Consider the following 21,386-nt stretch of genomic DNA (forward strand, 5'->3'; position numbering starts at 1 on the left):
GCAGAATTGAGCCTAGCTCTGCTATACTAACCATGCTGCAAAAATTCTTGAGAAATTCTTCTCCAAATTCATGGATAATGAAATGAATGCTAGAGAACAAAGGGAGTGCAAGGCTTAAGCCCCTATGATCCATATATAATGTAATCTAGCTTTTACTTATGTCGCAGAAATGAAATTTAAGAATTGATTGAATGACAGTCAGCATGCACCATCATCCCAACAGCCCTATGCACACAGCCTCCTTTCATACTCTCATGAACATATCTTATTACCTATATCCATAAAATTAAGCTGTTCGCAATGTTCAGGCAGTGAACAACGCTAATCTTATGGCCCAATAGTAGGCCAACAATCTCCACTAATATTTCACCATTAGTTCAAGATTGTTTAACAAGCCATAATGCAGGGTGGGTTTTAGAAACCTATTTCACCATAGATTTCATCCTGAATGAAAATTCTAACCGAAATGGGTCATGAAACTAGAACGAGGACACTTTCCTAAATAAAACTGTCTCCCTGTAAGTGAATCAACTGCATCCCAAACTGCATTTATGCACAAGTAATTGAAAAGATAAGCTTTAGCTTGTTAAACCCATGGTGTTCATTTCAAACTTATGAAAAATGCTGGGATTTATTTGAGGAGGTATGGTGCATAATTCCAAAGCAATAATTTGTGAATAAAATATTGACAAAATTGCATTTTTTGGGCTAGGAATCATTGATCCAAAGACATGAGTTCAAATTTCATCATGAGAGCTGAGGAATTTAAATTGTTTTACTAACATTGAGCCACAGAGCCACAGAATGAAATAGTCCCTTTGGTTCAACTCCTCTATGCCATCCAAATTGTCACCCTAGGCTAGTTACGTTTGCCTGCATTTGGCCCATATCTCCAAATCTTCTCTGTCTATGTACCTGTCTGAATGTATTTTTTAATATTGTAACTACCCCCACCTCTATTACTTCCTCTAAAAACTGTTCACTATGTTACCCACCTAATATGTCACCTTTAAATCTTTCTCCTTTCACCTATAACCTCTCATTTTAGATTTTCCGAGATTAGGAAAAAGGCTACAACCATTCATCATGATTTTGTAGACCTCTATAAAGTCATTACTCCTCTCATCGTCTCCTCTCCAGGGTAAAGACCTCCAGCATATCCAGCCTCTCCTTGTAACTCGAGCAATTCAAGGCCAGCAACATCCTTGTGAACCTTTCCTGCACCATTTCCATGTTAATAAAATCCTTCCTGTAGCTAGGCAAACAGTCGAATTCACAATACTCCAAGTGCAGTCCCATCGATGTTTTGTAGAGCTGTAACACAATGTCTCAACTCATACATTTAATGCCCTGACGGATGAAGGCAAGCATCCCAAACACTTTCCTGTCTACCTTTGTACCACTTTCACGGAATGAGATACTTCTAACCCTTGGTTTCTCTGTTATACAACACCCTTCAGGGCCCATGCCATTTACTGTACATGTCCTACCCTGGTTTAACTTCCCAGAATGTAACACTTAGCATTTATCCGAGTTAAATTCCATCTGCCATTCCTTGGCCTATTTTCCCAGGTGATCCAGATTCTGCTGAAACTTTAGTTGACTTTCTTCAATGTCCACTGTGCACTAATTTTAGAATTACCTGCAGACTTACAAATTATGCCCCCCGCCCCGCCACATTGTCATCCAAATTGTTAATGTAAATGACAAAGAAGAGAGAACAAGTATGGACCCCTATATCATGAGATTACCAGATAGACTTTAAAAATCCATCTGATCCACCAAATCTGTGATCCTGGCCAACTTGTAACTCCAAACCCATCCAACATGTTTTACTCCCAACTGGCTCCTCAATTCAATAGCTATTGCAGATGGACAATAAGTGCACCCTCTCAAGTGAATCCATGAAAGATTGGACAATAAATAAGATTGGGTAACTACAATTCAGCTCCGAAACAGCAAACTTCCACAGTTCATAATTGCCCACCACATTTAATATTTATCACTGACTGATCCATACATTGTTGAGGAGAGTTTGACAATCTCTCTTTCTGCTTGAATTCGCCATTGTTTGTGGTTTGGAGAATCAGTCTACAGAATGATTTCAGTATAAAGATTTAATTCTCCACAGGTTACCATGGTCTGTATTGTGAGGAGGAATATAATGAATGCCTTTCAGCACCTTGCCAGAACTCAGGCACCTGCCAAGACCTGGTAAATGGGTACGAATGCCTGTGTCCTGTTGAGTACGAAGGTAGGTCAAGAGAGTCTGTATCTTTAAGGGGTGTGTTGAGCTGTTGAATACATGGTCAGAAAAATATAACTTCAACTCATCAGCTATTCATTCATCTTTTGATGCAGGTCAGAACTGCTGTATAGATCTGAAGATGTTTTGTGATTGCTGAATGTTATGAGGTTGTATTAGAAGCAAACCACTCAATAAGTCCCTGCACAGCAATTTTTCTGGCCATGTTCTATTATGAACAGGCTCGAGTATTTCCTCAGCGTGATGGAGAACAAAAGGAAGAGTTACTAACCTCCAGGCCACAACTGCATGTCAGTAGTGTGTGGCAAAACAGTATTATCCCAAGTCAAATTTTGCCTCATATCACCCAGCTCCACTCAAAAGTAGTCAAGTTTATTCTAATCTGATTGTACAAGTAAAACTCAATGAAACAGCATTCTCCGGTCCTCAGTGCAAAACATGCAGACGCACAACCCAACATAACACACATACAAACAATACATATGCAGATACATATACAAATAAATAAATAATGTTTCATGAATATGAGAGTCTTGGATGGTTAAGTGTGAGCAGATCCTTTGGTCGTTCAGCGTTCTCACTGCCCGTGGAAAGAAGAAGTGGATAGGAAGAACAAAAAGAAAATGGAAAACACTTAATAAGCGGAGTCAAAAATAAGACAAAATAGAAAAAAAACATTGCACATTTTTATATAATGTTTCTGAGTTCAAACTACATTCTGTCCTAACATGAAGAATGAGAGCACTCTTAAGCTAATTTCTCAGCCAATGTTCCCATTTTTTTCTGAAACCAACTGTAGGGTTCATTGCCCAGCAGAAGCCAGCTGGCTCATGTAGACCTGAGGTCAAATCTACAGCATTGCCTAACAACATGGCTCAGCTCCCCACTGAAGAGTGGACTCATTTTAAACAACTGAAATCAAACTGTTTTCCATTGGATTACAATGAAGCATGCACCTTCTTTGGAGCCAGCAGTTTCTTAATTTGCATGGCCATCCGTGGGCAAGGATAACGTACAACACTTCCTTCGAATCAACTACTGCTTTCCCTGCATCCAAAGACCTGCCGCATCTGCTATCCTTCCAAAGTCAGTCCTATCCTCTGATCACTGCCCCTTACAATAATCAGTTGGAAGTCATCAGTAATCATTTGGCTGTTGGCTCATGTGTCACTTCCACCTGCAATAATTCAAAATATTCAGCAACAGGAGTTATACAAGTTATACCAATTGACAAATACATCAAGGCAAAACCCAGAATAATATATCAGACGACAGGTTTAGTTTCGTACCTCATCTAAGAGCATGCGAATTCTAAGGCAGTGCCCTCGGATATACAAGTCCAGGAAAACCCTCATTATCTGGGATTCAAGAACTGGCAGCCTCAAGCATCTAGTGTCACCGAAAATGTCCTCCCAGAATCACAGTGCGGCTTTCGTGCAAACAGAGGAACTACTGACATGGTCTTTGCCCTCAGACAGCTCCAAAAAGTGCAGAGAAGAAAACAAAGGACTCTACATCACCTTTGTTGATCTCACCAAAGCCTTTGACACTGTGAGCAGGAAAGGGCTTTGGCAAATACTAGAGTGCCTCGGATGCCCCCCAAAGTTCCTCAACATGGTTATCCAACTGCACGAAAACCAACAAGGTCGGGTCAGATACAGCAATGAGCTCTCCGAACCCTTCTCCATTAACAACGGCGTGAAGCAAGGCTGCGTCCTCGCACCAACCCTCTTTACTATCTTCTTCAGCATGATGCTGAAAAAAGCCATGAAAGACCTCAACAATGAAGATGGTTTTTACATCCGGTACCGCACGGATGGCAGTCTCTTCAATCTGAGGCGCCTGCAAGCTCCCACCAAGACACAAGAGCAACTTGTCTGTGAACTACTCTTTGCAGACGATGCCGCTTTAGTTGCCCATTCAGAGCCAGCTCTCCAGCGCACGACGTCCTGTTTTGCGGAAACTGCCAAAATGTTTGGCCTGGAAGTCAGCCTGAAGAAAACTGAGGTCCTCCATCAGCCAGCTCCCCACCATGACCACCAGCCCCCCCACATCTCCATCGGGCACACAGAACTCAACACGGTCAACCAGTTTACCTACCTCGGCTGCACCATTTCATCTGATGCAAGGATCGACAAAGAGATAGACAACAGACTCGCCAAGGCAAATAGCGCCTTTGGAAGACTACATAAAAGAGTCTGGAAAAACAACCACCTGAAGAAACGCGCAAAGATCAGCGTGTACAGAGCCGTTGTCATACCCACACTCCTGTTCGGCTCCGAATCATGGGTCCTCCACCAGCATCACCTTCGGCTCCTAGAACGCTTCCATCAGCGTTGTCTCCGCTCCATCTTCAACATTCATTGGAATGACTTCATCACCAACATCGAAGTACTCAAGCTGGCAGAGTCCGCAAGCATCGAATCCATGCTGCTGAAGGCCCAACTGCACTGGGTGGGTCACGTCTCCAGAATGGAGGACCATCGCCTTCCCAAGATCGTGTTGTATGGGGAGCTCTCCACTGGCCACCGAGACAGAGGTGCACCAAAGAAGAGGTACAAGGACTGCTTAAAGAAACCTCTTGGTGCCTGCCACATTGACCACCGCCAGTGGGCTGATATTGCCTCCAACCGCGCATCTTGACGCCTCACAGTTCGGCGGGCAGCAACCTCCTTTGAAGAAGACCACAGAGCCCACCTCACTGACAAAAGACAAAGGAGGAAAAACCCAACACCCAACCCCAACCCACCAATTTTCCCTTGCAACCGCTACAACCGTGCCTGCCTGTCCTGCATTGGACTTGTCAGTCACCAACGAGCCTGCAGCAGACGTGGACATTACCCCTCCATAAATCTTCGTCCGCGAAGCCAAGCCAAAGAATTCAAAATAATGTCTTTTTATCACCATCTTGATTATACTTTAATCATTGAAATACTTCAGATATTCATCCTCTTGTCAGGTGACTATTTTGGAAGCATCATATTGGCCGCCTGCCAGCAGTTAAATAATAACTAAGATTGACCAATACTCCATCCTTCAGCACCACAGAGTGCTCGGCGGGAATAAGTGTGATCTCTGTCCCACAATCACCCTTTCTCAGTCAGGCTGATGAATGAGGCAAGAATTATTCAGAAGCCACAGGTTTGCCTGTAAGCAAGGAATATTCAAAATATTATGATGCTATATTTCACTTGGTACATGAATTCTCATGCTAGAACAATTCTAGGACTTCTATTGCATTAACCTTTTATGACAGGTCAAACCAAAACATTGGGACATTTTGCACTGGTTAAACTCAAAATGAATTTTTTTTAAAAAATGATAGTTTCTGCAAATGAAAAACAAAACCAGAAAATGCTGCCTTTGTTCTGGCTGATTTAACATGGCTTCAGCACCATAACCCCCTGAGATCAAAATGTTTGTATGTTTTCAATCCTTACTTGGCTTTATTCCTCTTGATCTCTGATATCAATGCATTTTTTACAACCCTCTCCAGATCGCCTTGCTTCTTGAAGTTGTGGCTGTTGAACATTCTTGCTCACCATTAATTGCCAATACCCTAAGCCCTGGAATTTTCTCTCTAAACCTCTCTCTCTCTCTCTCTCTCTCTCTCTCTCTCTCTCTCTCTCTCTCTCTCTCTCTCTCTCTCCACCCACCCCTCCCTTCTCCTTTGAGATGCTTCTGAAAACCTAAACATGTGAACAGTTTTTCCCTAGTGGTACTACATCTCCTTTTACAGCCGAAAAAAAATTTTTTTTTGATAACACCCTGTGAAAGCGTGTGGGACATTTTCCTCTGTTCAAGACATTTTATAAGTTTTTGTTTTGTACTGTTATTGTTTGCTTCCAGGTGTACATTGCGACCTGTACAATGACCCATGTGCCAATGTCAGCTGTCAGAATGGAGGCACCTGCATTAACAAGGAGCTCAATGTGTCCTGTATTTGTGCACCCGGATTTTCAGGCAAGTAGCTCCAAATAGTAGAAATACTCGCTCAAGGACCACATTGTTCATCTTTGCAAATGATTTGCTAAGAAAATCCATCTCACAAAAAAAAACACTTTCAACTTTGCAAAGTCACTCTTCCCAATTCACATCACACACTGGATAATAGATAACATAAGTCACTATGTCTTGTAACTGGTAAAATGATGAACAAAGCAAAAGCGCGGCTGCAAGAGGTTGAACAAAACATCTGTACAGTACTGAGGTTTAAGTACGAGTGCTCAGTAGACAATTAATTAGTAAGGATAAGATCCCAGTGAAACACAAAAGTCGGCATACGCTGTGATTATTGTAGAAACACACCGAACTGTTGGAGGAACTCAACCAATCTTTTCAGCATCTATAAGAAACAAAAATATGTTGCCAACGTTTTGGGTCTGAGCCCTTCTCCAAGGAATAAGCAGAATAAGCCAGAAGCAGGAAATCTCAGAACGTCTCAGAATTCAAACAATGGGGGAGGAATCCAGGCCAACAAAAGGGACAAAGTTAGAATATATGTTTGTGCTCAAGGAGATGGAATGGAGAGACAGATAGGGAAAGGTGATGGAGGAAGAAGGGAGAGGGGTTTAATGAAAGCCAGAGAAGTTGATATTAATGTCAACAGGTTGGAGGATGTCCAGTTGGCATCAGAGGGTGGAGAGAGAGGGGCCCACGTGCTCCCAGAGCCAGGGTGGGAGTGGGCACCCTCCAACTGGATGGCATTAATATTGATTTGTTTGGCTTTGTTAAACACCCCCCCCCCCCCATCGCCTTCCTCTAGCTCGTCTCTCCTGAAGCCAACAACATTAGCAATATATCTTTGTCTTCTATAGATGCTGAGAAGATGCTGAGTTCCTGCTGCATTTTGATTTTAAGGATAAGATCCCACATTCTTTACAAAGCGCCCATTCCAAATTTCTTATGGCTTCCTTTTGGCTACCAGCCTTTCCACATCAATTCCACCTTCTTTATAGTAAAATAAGTGCTACATAAAGCATTTTGTGGAAGACAGGCAGAGGGGTCAGGAGAGAGAAAGATGGAGTGTCTCATGTAAGTTAATAAAAATAACTTATCTTGGTGAATTTCTATTGCTACTGGGTTTTGGAGTCCTCTGGGCTTGTAACATGGACATTCTCTGAACTAACTTCAATCTAAACATAGTCCTCCTAAGTAAGATTCTTTTTTTATATTTCATCATCTTTGCAATAAAGTTCCATTTACCTTCCTATTCATGCCACCTTTATGTTTCATGTAGAAGGACACCCAGAATGGTCTCCATTTCCAAGCATTACATCCTCCAAGAACTCTAATAAATGAGTCAAATACCATTTTCCTTTCTTTATACTATGTTGATTGAACTGTCATTTTCTAAGTATTCTGCCTTTGCTTCATTATTAAGTTTTGCAATGCCAGATGTGGGGTTAACAGGTCAACAGCATCCTCATTCTGTCTCCCTCCTTTTTTGGAAAGAATATGTTACATTTGGGTTTTTCCAATTGTTTTGGGACCATTTCAGAGTCTGAGGAATTTTGAAAGATCACAGACAATGGCTGCAGCCATTTCCACCACAGCATCGGAGGACATCGAGCCCAAGGGAATTGTTGTTTTTAGTCACATTCATTTGCCTTGTAGTTTTTCTTTAATGATTGTAATTGCTGTACTCTTTTGGCCCACAGATTTTCAGTGATTATTGCAATGCTTTTAGTATCTTTTACTCTAAAGACAAGGCCATTTCATTATTTCCCATTATTAATTCTCCAATGTCAATCTCCAAGAAGCCAATGTTTAGCTTTGCTTCTCTATTTTTATTTACTCTGACTGACAGATTTTATGCATTTCTAGCTCTCTTGCTTTCATCATCTGTTTTGCTTCACTTTATTATTTTACGCATTGTTTTTTTTTCTATAATTTTCCCAATCTATACTACTAATCTACAAATCATCTTTGGCGGGGTGAAACTTGAAATTCTGCAGACGCTCTGTCTGCAGATTAGTTCCCACGAGCCACTCTCCAGCAGCCCGCAGATCGTGTGGGTCCTTTGACTGCAAGTCGGCAACAGCCCGCAGCTGAACGTGGGTCCTTCATCCACTGATCCACTGCTGTGGGCATCTTCCCTGTTGGGGCATCTCCCTTGTTTCTCCTTCTCAATAGGGTGTGGAGGGGGGTGTTCCCTGTTTCTGGTGCTCTTTGCCAGTCTGCTGCTTTCCTAGAGACTGCAACCTCTTGTGGTAAGCTGCCCAGCACAGATGCCACCATCTTGGCCACAGACCTCCATGGTTGCAGGATTTTTTTAAAAAAACACATCTTTGGCTCCTTTAACAGGCCATTTAAAGACTGTATGGAGGTATCAGGATCAGGCAGTAGGACCCTGGGGAGTAGCACTGTGTCTCTGTTCCCTGCTCTCCCCAGGTTCACACCAGCAGCAGTGCTACCTTTGCAACAGCTCCGGCAGTGCTGGCTTTTTTCATACTATTTATATCTCACTATTGTTCTGTCCCAAATACACCAATGAATGTGACCTCAAGATTATATAATGTTCATAGATTTTCTTCAAAGAATGGAAAAGGGCAGATTTTCCTACTTGATACCTTCCTCTCACGAATCAAGGTTGTAAGGTCAATTGGACAGGCACACGTGGAGGAAAAGGTTAGAGAGATGTGAGCAAACAGAACGAGCTGAGGAAGCAATGTTAGTTGGTACAGGCAGGTTGGGCCAAGGACCCTAGTTATTATGCTGTATCAATCTGTGACCCTTGGCACCAAGCACAGATTCCAAAATCCACCTGGGACTTAAGCAGAAGGTAATCATGGTGAACGTACTTGGAAGGTTATTACTAAAGCAAGAAACAATTTACTTTCTAACAAGGTTGTGTTATGCTTTGTTCAGCCTAATTCACCTGGAAAAGGGTGAACCTTGGAAACTAGTGCAGGAATTTCAAAAGTAAATTAAACAACAGCAAATTGAGTTTTCAGAAATTATCACCCATCTTTATCCACATTGCTGGGATGGATTGTACATTTCCACTAAGGATGCTCATTAGTAAACTTTACAGCCTTTTAAATGTATATTTGATGTATCAAGCAACATTTGAAAAGCTTAAAAATTATAATTTAGACCATAAGTCAAAGGAGCAGAAATAGGCTATTCAGCCCATCGAGACTGCCACCATTTAATCACGAGCTGATCCATTTTCCCACTCAGCCCCACTGCCTGGCCTTCTCCCTATAACCTTTGATATCCTGGCTAATCAAGAAGCTATCAATCCTTGCCTTAATTAGAGCTAATGACCTGGCCTCCACAACCACCTATGGCAACAAACTTCACAGATTTACCACCCACTGGCAAAATAAATTCCTCCTCGCCTCCATTCTAAGCAGACACCCTTCAATCCTGAACTGGAATGAACCTAGGAAGTGACAGACCTAGATTCTATAATCAGCAAATTATTCTACATTAGTCTTTAAATTAATTTGAGTTATTTAAAATTAAATGGTGAACCAGACTGAGTTAAAACATTTGATATGATGAAATGGTTTTCAATCAAAACAGATTTTATCACTTTTTAGTTGTGAATGCAAAATTACAAGAATTGTAATACTGACAAGCATGCTGGGACAGCTGCTTTTCCAACAAGAAAGTCATGGTATTAATATATTTATAAGGAGCCTCTTCTCACCCAACTTTTATAAATCTATGATCAGATCTCTTCACACTTCGCAGAAACATAGGAAGGAAAACCACTCTGGCAATGAGCAGGATTTGTTGCGCAATATGAGATACTCCTGACTAAATGGAAACTCTCGGCTGTGAGATTTGCATCATTTGCATTGTGGGTCAGACTTAATAACATGGTATCTGCATGACTTGCTACTCTTTAGTTCCATGAAGCAAATATGTAGATAGAGGAACCCAGATGGCTGGAGTGTGCTTCAGGTGCCAGGAAGTATGGGCCCAATGAAGAGAATGATACACTATAGTTAGCCAATTAATTGCTGGTTTCTGGAGAAGATTTGTGTGTGTGGCTGCAGCGAATAATTGCTGGTGGCAAGTATTCATGTTATGTTGTGCCAATGCATGACAGCACTATCATTAACAAATTTTCTGTAGTCAGACACCTCCCATGCCCTTTCCAGATGTTCATGGTGCTTTGAATTCACCCTTGATGAAAGATAAATTTGAATACTTGTTGGATATAAGATGGAATCTATTGCAACAGCTATGGTATAAAGATCTGGTAGCACTGGAGAGGGTTCAGAATAGATTCTCCAGGTATTCACCTGGCATGAAGCATTTAGTAATGTGGAGAGACAGGAGAGGCAAGGTTAATTTTTCCCAGAGCGAAAGAGGTTAAGAGGGAACATGAATGAAGTGGTTTTAATTATGAGGGGCGTAGATATGATGGACTGCAAGAAATTTTTCACCTGATCAGAGATGAATAAAACTAGAGGGCATAAATTTGAGGGATAGTAGATTTAGATGAGATCTGAGGGGAACCTTTTCACCTAGAAGTGGCAGGAACCTGGAATGCACTGCTGGGGAGAGTAGTGGAACCCAAGTCACTGACAGCATTTTAGAGGTGTCTCGATGAGCACTTAAATCACCTCAGCACTGAAGGTTGCAAGCCATGCTAGAGGATGGGATTAAAACAGATGGATGCTCACTGTTCAGTGAGGATGTGGTGGACTAAATGGCCCTTTTCCACACTGTCTGACCCTGTGATTCTATAAAAGGACATTCAGGATCAATAACTTTGTGGATTTAGGAAAGGGAAATCATGTTTGATTAACTGGTTCCAATTCCTTGAAGAAGGCAGATGAAACCAGTGTATATGGTGTTTGTAGATTTTTGGGAAAATCCTTCGCATGCAGAAGGATGAGGGGTGATCTCATAAAGGGGTACAGAATTATGAGAGGAATAGATCGAGTGAATGCAGAGAGCCTTTTGCCCGGAGTAGGAGAATCTGTAACCAGTGGTCATAGGTTTAAGGTGCGGGGGAGAGATTTAAAAGGAGGCTGAGGGGTAACTTTTTTTGTATACACAGAGGATGGTGAGTATTTGGAACAGGATGCCAGAGGAAGTGGTTGAGGAAGAAGGTCCTATTGCAATATTTAAGCAAAAATAGGATAGAAACATGGATAGGGTGGGTTTGGAGTGATATGTGGGCAAACACAGGCAGGTTGTGGTGTGGATGGGGCATTTTGGTCAGCGTGGACAAGTTGCAACAAAGGATCACTCTATCTTTTAGCTAACACATGGCTGATTAGTGAAAAGTTATAATGCATGGATTAGGGGTAATTAGGACTAGTGTGGATTGAGAGATAACCATAGAAAAATGTGAGGTTATCCACCAACTGAAAACTGCAGAAATGCTGTATATTTTTGTAAATGGTGAGAAAGTGGGAAACATTGGGGTAAGAGTGACAGGGTTAATTGGTCAAGAGCCAATAAAAAGAGGGTAAGGCAAAGAAGCGGCCAGCGAGGAGCAGCCAAGCGAGTGAGTGGCGCAGTGAGTGGCGCAGTGAGTGGGTGGCCTGGTGAAGGAGTGGGGCTTTGAGGCTTCGGTGAGCAGAGGCTGAGGAGAGCAACTGCTGCAACCAAGGTAAGGGGAGAAGGTAAGTCTAGTCAAGGGTATTATTCTACAAGCTAATTGAGTCAGCTAGGGTGGTAGATTGTTCCAGCTGTGAGATGTGGGAGATCTGGAAAGGTATACTTGTCCCAGACAACCACATCTGCAGGAAGTGCATTCAGCTCCGGCTCCTTACTGACCGAGTTCAGCAACTGGAGTGGGAATTGAATGAACTGCGGGTTATTCAGGAGGCTGATGCAGTCATAGAGAGAAATTACAGAGAGGTAGTCACCCCACATAGGCAAGATGCAGATAGATGGGTGACTGTCAGGGGAGATGAAAGGAAGGGACCAATAATGCAGAGTACCCCTGTGGGCATTCCCACTGACAATATGCATGCTGTTTTGGATACCACTGGAGGGAATGATCTACCAGGGATGAGTCAAGGTGGCCAAGTCTCTGGCACAGAGATTGACTCCTCGGCTCAGAAAGGAAAGGCGAAGAAGAGGAGAACACTAGAAATAGAGGACTCGTTGGTTAGGAGGGCAGACAGGAAGTTGGCTGGAATGCATAAGGACTCCCGGATGGCATGTTGCCTCCCAGGTGCCAGGGTCAGGGATGTCTCAAATCATCTCAGCGGCATTTTGGAAGGGAAGGGAGAGCAGATGGATGTCATGGTCAATTTGGGTCCAATGACATAGAAAGAGGTGGAGATGAGGTCCTCAAGAGGGAATAGAGGGAACTAGGTAGAAAGTTTTAAAAAAACAAGACCTTGAGGGTGGATAATCTCCAGATTGCTGCCTGTGCCATGCGCAAGACAGGGTACAAATAGGAAGTTATGGCAGATGAATGCATGGCTAAAATGTTGGTGTAGGGGGCAGGGCTTCAGATTCCTAGATCACTGGGATCATTTCTGGGGGAGGTCAGACCTCTATAAGAAGGATGGACTGCATTTTAACTGGAATATCCTGGCAGGAGGGTATACTATAGCCGTTGGAGAGTGTTTAAACTAGCTTTGCAGGTGGAGGGAAATCATAATGAGAGCAAAGAAAAGAGGATAGCAGCGAGTCAGGGAGTTACATCAGAGAAAGGAATTAATAGAAAAGAATTGGTCAAAAACAACATAAAGGAAAGGTAGATGAGCAGACAGGAGAAAGAGCTGTTCAACAGGATTACAGCTCATGCGTTATTGATAACAGACTTATGGACACTATACTTAAATGCACATAGCATCAGAAATAAGGTGGATGACCTGGTTGCTCAGATTCAACTAAAAAGGTATGACATTGTAGCCATTACTGAAACGTGGCTCAATGAGGTGTGTAATTGGAGCTCAATATCCAAGGATACACAGCCTATAGGAAAGATAGGCAGGAGAGTTGAGGTGGAGGGGAGGCTCTGATGATGTAATGATATTAAATCAATAGAAAGAAGGGACAGAAGGTCTAAAGTGGTAGAATCGGTATGGGTTGAATTAAGAAATGCCAAGGGTAAAAAGATTATATGAGCAGTTATTTACAGGCCCCCAAACAGCAGCCAGGAAGAGGACTATGAGATACAGTTAGACATACAAAGAGTATGGCGCAAGGATAATATCAAATTAATTATGGGAAATATTAATATGGCATGAAATTGCAAAGGCCAGGAATTTACTGGATCACAGGAGTGTGAGTTTGTAGAAAACCTAACAGATGGATTTTTTGAACAGCTTGTTGAGAAGCCCACCAGGTGATTCACAGATCTGGATTGAGTCATGTGCAATGAACCTGAGATCATTATGGAGTTAAAGGACTTAGACCCTCTAGGAAGCAATGACCACAATATGGTCGAATTCAATTTCAAATTTGAAAAGGAGAAAGGTTATCGGATGTATCAATTTTTCAGTGGAATAAAGAAAATTATAGTGGTATGAGGAAAGAACTGGACCAAGTCAACTGGAATAGCAAACTAGTAGGAGGAACAGAGCAATGGTACCATCCTAGAAAAAGGAAAATAGTCAAAGGCAAGATGGTACCAATGTGGCTAACAAAAGAAGTTAAGGCCAAGATAAAAGCAAAGAAAGAAGCTAAAACTGGTGGGAAATCAGAGGACTGGGATTCCTTTAGAAACTTACAGAAAGAAATAAAGTCATAAGGAAAGAAAAGATGAGTTATGAAAGGAGATTGGCAAACAATATTAAAAAAAAATACTAAAAGTTTTAAAAAATATATAAACAATAAAAGAGAGACGTGTTGTCATAGGACCGATAGAAATGACGCTGGGGAAATTATAATGGGTTACAAAAATATGGCAGAAGAATTAAATCAATATTTTACATGGAAGGCTTAAGTAATATCCCTGACAGACAAAAGCTTAAGGGAGTAGAGTTGGATACAGTTAAGATTACTAGGGAAATTGTGCTAGGTAAATTGAATGGATTATAGACAGATAAATCTCCCGGACCAGATGAAGTACACCAGCAGGTTTTGAAAGAGGTGGCCTTGGAAATTGTAGATCCATTGGTGACCATCTTCCAGAAATCATTAGTCTCTGATATGATTCCAGGGGATTGGTTGGTTGTGAATGTGGTTCCATTGTACAAGAAAGGTGGGAGGTAGGAAAAAGGGAACTAAAGACCTATAATTCTGACATTGGTGGTGGGGAAGATATTAGAGTCAATCCTCAAGGATGAAGTTATGAAATACCTGGAAATGCATGACAGGATTGGTCCTAGTCAGCATGGTTTTTTAAAGGGTAGATCATGCCTGACTAACTTATTAGAGTTTTTTGAAGAAATCTCCGGTAGGATAGACAAAGGGGAAGCTGTGGATGTTATTTACTTGGATTTTCAAAAGGCTTCCGATAAGGTGTCGCATTCTCGCCTGATAAATAAAATGAAGGCCCATGGAATTACAGGGACGCTATTAGATTGGATAGAAAATTGGCTGATAGGCAGAAAGCAAAGGGTTGAAATTAAGGGATCCTGTTCAGAACGGCTGCCTATAACAAGTGGTATTCCGCAGGGGTCGGTCTTGGGCCTGCTGCTGTTTACAATTTATATTAACAATTTGGATTGTGGAATGAATAGTTTTCTGACCAAATTTGCAGATGACACCAAGATAGGTGGCGGAGCAGGATGTGTTGAAGAAACCATAACATTGCAGAGGGATATGGACAGACTGGGAGACGGGGTAAAAGTATGCAGATGAAGTACAATGTTGAGAAGTGTTCAGTTCTCCATTTTGGCAGTGGAAATAAACAGGCAGAGTACTATTTGGATGGGGAGAAAATTCAGTCCTCGGAGGTGCAAAGAGACCTGGGCGCCCTTGTGCAGAGTTATCTAAAAGTTAATGCCCAGGTGAAGAAGGCAAATGCTATGCTAGCATTCATTTCAAGAGGTATTGTATTGTATTTAAGAGTAGAGAGGTGTTAATGAGGCTCTATGGGCCATTGGTGAGACCTCAATTGGAGTACTGTGTGCGGCTTTGGGCCCCCTATCTTAGAAAAGATGAGGCTGCAGAGGAGATTTACCAGGATGATTCCTGGAATGAAGGGGCTAGAGTATGGGGAACATTTGGCAGCTCTAGGATTGTACTCATTGGAGTATAGGAGAGTGAGGGGGGGGGGGGGGTGGGATCTCATAAGACTCTTTCAGGTGGCCAATTGCCCTGCATGTTAAGCTGCATGTTTAGGCAATATGCAGCTGTTTTGAGGCCACCTGAATGTGCAGGAGGCGCTCTTGAGGTGAGCTACGTAACCCTCCTCCGGGAGGGATAATCTGCTCAGCTCAGTGGCTCCCCCAGCCACCTGAATGCAGCTGGCTGAAAGCAAATGTTAAAGGGTCAGGTGACACTGGGCAAGAGCCGAGTGTGCTCAGAGCCGCATCCTGTGCATCTGTGTCCTTCAGGTGGCCAGCGTTGTGCTTTAAACGCTGCCACCTGAACGGCAATTTAAAGGGCCGCTTCTGCTTCTTCGGGCACATTCTTAGCATAGAATGCACCTGAAAAAGCCTATAGAGACATTTCAAATATTGAAAGGTTTTGACAAAGTGAATGTGGATAAGATGATTCCCTTGGTGGGTGAATCAAGGACAAGGGGTCATAGTTTTAAAATTGGAAGTTGTCCAATTAGAACAGAGAGGAGGAAGGACTTCTATAGTTAGAGGGTCATGGATCTGTGAAACTCACAAAACAGCGGAGCCCAGATCACTGGGAGAATTTAAGCACAAAATGGATAGGTATCTCATTAGTAAGGGTATCAAGGGATATAGGGCAAAGGCTGCTAATTGTAACTTGGGGTGAGTTTAGTTTAGCAGTGCATAGCCATGGAACAGACCCGATGGGCCTAGTGACCTGCTTCTGGTCCTTTATCTTGTGATCTCGCGATTATTTGTGTGCAACTGTGACTGAGGGAAAAAAGGGAAAGGTTTGACATTCCAAAATCTTCTTTCAAAAGTCACCAGCATTCTTGCTGTCCCTCTGCTTGAGCAGGTGAAGTCTGTGAGACCGATGTAAATGAGTGTGAGAGCAATCCTTGCCATAATGAAGGAACATGTGTGGACCAAGTGAATGGCTACAGCTGCCACTGCCTTCATGGCTGGGTTGGAATTAACTGTGATGTCCGTAAGTATTTCCTCTTTCAGATGTCCTATGGTTTAGCCCTTATCAAGAGAATCCCAGACAAGATCATCCTAAAGATTTTGTTTAATACTAGTTATTTTGTTTGATAGGACATTGACTCTTTGTATAAGAGTATGCATGACTTTTGCTTTTAACTCATGCAACATCAAGAATTCTGAGCTGTCCAAATTTAAGTGCCAATCAGCAAGAGATGTCTTCATTAATCATTCTACTGGAAAGACTTACAATGCCATTTACAGAGAATGTTGAGGAGTAATAATTTGTACCCAACTTTCAACGTACATTCTTTTATTTCCTTGTGATGCACCAAATCTGCACCAATTGCATTCTACATTATGATTTTTACAATGACGAAGTTAGTCAATGAACTACAAGCTAACAAAACAAAATGCATTGTAAAATTCTTAACTTAAATGAACTCTCAATGTGTAAAAAATGTCCTGCTTTTGCAGTATTTTATGATGTTGTGCTATTCACATGATTAAGCTTCTTCAGCTACCAGCTATTGAGTGAAGGTGTATAGCTTTGTCTTGAATACCTCTAATTATTCTGTGCAGACCTGGAATGGAAATCTGATCAGATGGCAGAGAGCCTAAATAACATGCCTCGTCATTCCCTCTACATTATCATCGGAGCCCTCTGTGTGGCTTTTATCCTAATGCTGATTATCTTGATCGTGGGGATCTGTCGCATCAGCCGCATTGAGTACCAGGGATCTTCCAGGCCATCGTATGAAGAGTTCTACAACTGCAGGAGCATTGATAGTGAATTCAGCAACGCGATAGCTTCAATTCGACATGCCAGGTGAGAGGACACACAACATTCCTCATCACTAATTAGCCCAACCTCTCACCTTCCCCAAACAACAGCAATGGAACTATTGCAACAACACAAGTAAATAGGAACAATACCTCTCAGACACTTCGTACGTGCCCCACCATTCCATGTGCTCGTGGCTAATCTACACTGGCCTCCACTCATCTTCCATGCCATTTCTCCATATCCCTCTATACCCTGATCTATCAAACATTTATCCACCTCCACTTTAAATATTTTCTAGTGATCCAGCTTCCACCACGCACTAGGCTAGAGAATTCCAGTGATTCAGTGCCCTTTGCAAGAGAAAATTTCTTAGTATCTCAGTTTTAAATGACCATCCCCTTATTTTGTAGTTATATCCCATTGTTCAAGACTCTTCTAGTGAGAACATCACAACATCTAGCCTCTCAAGCCCCATTACCATCTGGCATTTTTGAATAGAGTCTTCTTCATTCTTCTAAGCACAATGGAATACAGGCCCAAACTATTTAATTTCTCTTGGGAGGACAACCCTGTCATTCCCAAGACAGCCTGGTGAATCTCTTTTCCACTGCCTCCTTGTATCTTTTTAGGTAAGACAACCATAACTGTAGGCCATAATCCAGGTAAGGTGACACCAACACCCTGTGCAAGTGCAACAAAACATCCCTATTTTTCAACCCCAACCACTATGCAAAGAAGGTCAAAATTCCATTTTCCTTCTTAACTACTTGTTTGACCTACCTGCCAACTACTTGTACTTCACTCACTTGCAGAGTCTGCCCACTTAGATAATAATCTTCCATTTGACGTCTTTTACAGAAGTTCATTCCCTGCATTAAACTTCATTTACCAGGCTTTATCCATTCACCCAGTCTATACCTTACTGCAGAATGACAGTATCCTTACCACACCAGGCCCCCTTAACCATTTTCATTCATCAACACATTGAGAAACCTTTCATACTGTTCCTTCATCTCAATCACTGATGTAAAAACTGAATAATTGCGGTCCACAAACTGGTCTCTGCAATGATCCAGTAATTATCCCTGCCCAGACTGAAAAGGACCCATTTATTTCCACCTCTGTGTTTTCTATGAGACAGCTAGCTTTCTAATTCTAACTCATTTCCTCCAAACTACTGGCCTTTTTAATTTAAGCACCAGCCTCTTGCGTGTGAACCTTAACAAATGCCTTTTGGATACCTAAATGGGCTCACCTTTGTCAACTCACCTTGTTACATCCTCTAAGTATTTGAGAAAATTTGTCAAACATGATTTTGTTGACTAGGTTTAATTATCTTCAGCTTTCCTAAATGATTAGCTATTTCCTCTTTGTTAATTGCCATTAATAGTTATTAAACTAACTGGCCTCAAGTTCCCTTCCTAATGCCTTTCTCCTTTGGATGAATACTGAATCAGTCATGGCCCCTGCACAATATCATAAACTCTTCCATCATTCTTTTCATTTAAACTCACCTTTCTTTTCAGTTCCAGATCGTGTAATAAATACGATCACTTTTTCCAGATAATGCTCCCTATGAAAGTAAGCTTAAATCAATGGTTCTCAACCTTTTTTTTACCACTCACATATCACTTTAAGTATTCCCTATGCCATCGGTGCTCTGTGATTAGTAAGGGATTGCTTAAGGTGGGATGTGGGTGGAAAGAAAAAGGTTTAATCGTACCTGATTGACTCGTTATGTGCACGGTTTCATAACTCCAAAGGAAATGGGCCAATGCCAATTTTTCTTAAGCAAAATATTTCACTAACAATTGGGTCTAGAGCAGTGATTCTCAACCTTCCCTTCCCACTCACATCCCACCTTAACCAATCCCTTACTAATCACAGAGCACCGATGGCATCAGGATTACTTAAAGAGGTATGTGAGTGGAAAGAAAAAGATTGAGAACCACTGGCTTGTATAATAGAAATATGGAGATGCTGGAGGAACTCAGCCGGTCTCATAGTGTCCAGAGGAGGCAAAGATATATTTCAAACGTTTCAGGTCTAAACTCTTCTTCAAGGTATTCCTCTGGATACTGTGAGACTGGCTGAGTTCCTCTAACACCTCTATGTTTTTACTACAATCACAACGTCGCCATACTTCCGTGTTTCATCTTATAGTCATGCCCAGTACTATTAATCCCAACGAAGTCAGGTAAATTATAGCAAAGATTTTATTTAAACTATAACTTTCAGTGTTATAGAAGCTTGTTTTCCCAGAAACAGTACCTGGGAATTAATTATTTTCTCTGTTTGTTATTTGTTCTGACTACAGTACAAGCCCCGTCTCTCTTCCTCTCTCACAATCTCTATCTTTATTCACTTTAGGTTTGGTAAGAAGGCAAGGCCAGCGATGTATGATGCAACCACTGTGGCCTATGAAGATTACAGCCCTGATGATAAACCACTGGTCACTCTAATTAAAACAAAAGATTTGTAAAGCACAGCTCATCTTTTTTGGGAATAAGAGAAGAAGCACGAACACGGGCTGATCCTTACACAATCAAACACACAAAAAAACACATCGGCTAAATATTTTTAAGACAGAAAACAGCTGAAATATTTTGCTTTGAGCTAAATGGTTGTTTTTCTCATAATTTATCATTTAAAAACACTTTTATGCAGAATACATGAATTGGAAGTGTGTGTTTCTAAAATACTCGCTATGTTAATGAAATATATTTTCACCGTGACTACTGATCTTAAAAATATTTATCGTATTAGATTATGAAATATTCACATAAATCATAACACCTCTAAGATAAACAATCTGGTTGTTGGTATATTTGTGTTTTTTAATGTCCTGTGAACAAATAATGCACCTTAGTCTGTAGTAATTTAGATTTGTTTTTGACAGCTCATTCCTTGGGCTCTTTTTATTGGGAGAGTGGGACAACACCAGTGCTTGCAACACTATATTTTAACTCTTTACAATAAACTTGAGAATGAACTACTAGGATAAATAACTAATCTGTGTGGATGCAGAGACGGTGCACAATGGTCATGCCAGTTTCCAAATTGCATGGACTGGAAATTGTCACAAATGTGATTGTCTTGTTCAGGAAGGGTTGGCATAGCCAATGAGAACATTTATGAGGCTAGAAACCATAGTGGGCCCAAGAATTGATTAATGTAAATGTATACAAAAATGGGAAACAATTGAAATACTCACTTAATTAGCACTCAAGTCTCAGTACCACTTTATTTGTAGACTTCCCAAATGGCAGACTCTCTCTCAAGTTATTTTAATAGAAAAATAAAACCAGAAAAATATAAAATTAGTGCTAATCCTTTGAGAGTATTTAACAGTTATAGAGGTTTCTGATGGTGAAATACTCCTTTAACTCATAATGATCAAAATCTGCAGGATTGTATTTTGCTGAATGCTTAATTTCTCCATATTGTGATAGCTTTCAGTAACTTAAAGATCAAATCTTTTCATCAGAATCTTCTTGAAAATTCAATGCCGAATTGCTGAGGAGATTTTCAATCAAGAGGCTCTCTTGAAATGGCTCTTTAACAACGGAACCTGCTTAGATGTGTTAGTGACCTTGATGAGTGAAGCAGTTTGAACCAATGCCTGTGTTAATGTAGCTCCAGTTATACAATTAAATCCAACCATGTGTCAACAAACCACCACATAGTGGAAAGACAAAAAAAAAAGATCTAATGATCAACATATATAAACCAGATTAAACAGAAAGATGTTAACTGGGCAGTTTTGTTTTACTGTAAAGATTTTACTAGAGATCTAATGCATCCATGGGGAAAAAAAACAGTGATATCAGTCTGCACCTATTGTTTCATAAATTTATAAACTAATCTAACGGTGTTCAATTTTCATTTTATACTTCCTTACAACCAAACAGCAAAATTATTCAACCCTTTAATATGAATGGATACCGAACATTTTTTTAAAAACAGGTCAGAATGTTGAGAGACTCACTCTTCAGATGCCTAGAGTTTAGTACCCTTTCATTGTTGTGTTGAATCGAGAAGCAGTCTGTGAAATGTGAAGGGGCTGCGTTTCCCAATTAAAGCTGCAGTGAGGTTTGAGAAGTGATGTTCTGCCCTTCAAGCAAAAGAATGTTGTTTTCTGCAAGTTGACCACCTTGGTATAAGCTTCTGTTTCTCCTGCTGTGGCATG

General features: G+C 41.2%; 1 protein-coding gene across 1 annotated transcript in view; it reads left to right on the forward strand.

Annotated features, from left to right (window-relative positions):
• Positions 1-20,905, forward strand: part of dner (delta/notch-like EGF repeat containing) — a 160,410-nt gene extending 139,505 nt beyond the window's left edge. The window contains exons 9-13 of the mRNA XM_069897348.1: positions 2,132-2,254; positions 6,116-6,229; positions 16,286-16,417; positions 16,993-17,239; positions 19,568-20,905. Of these exons, the coding sequence (XP_069753449.1) occupies positions 2,132-2,254; positions 6,116-6,229; positions 16,286-16,417; positions 16,993-17,239; positions 19,568-19,679 (728 nt within the window). The 3' untranslated portion in view covers positions 19,680-20,905. The remainder of the gene's footprint in view (positions 1-2,131; positions 2,255-6,115; positions 6,230-16,285; positions 16,418-16,992; positions 17,240-19,567) is intronic.
• Positions 20,906-21,386: the final 481 nt, after the last annotated feature.

This window comes from Narcine bancroftii, chromosome 9 (assembly GCF_036971445.1).
Source record: "Narcine bancroftii isolate sNarBan1 chromosome 9, sNarBan1.hap1, whole genome shotgun sequence".
NCBI classification, from domain to species: domain Eukaryota; kingdom Metazoa; phylum Chordata; class Chondrichthyes; order Torpediniformes; family Narcinidae; genus Narcine; species Narcine bancroftii.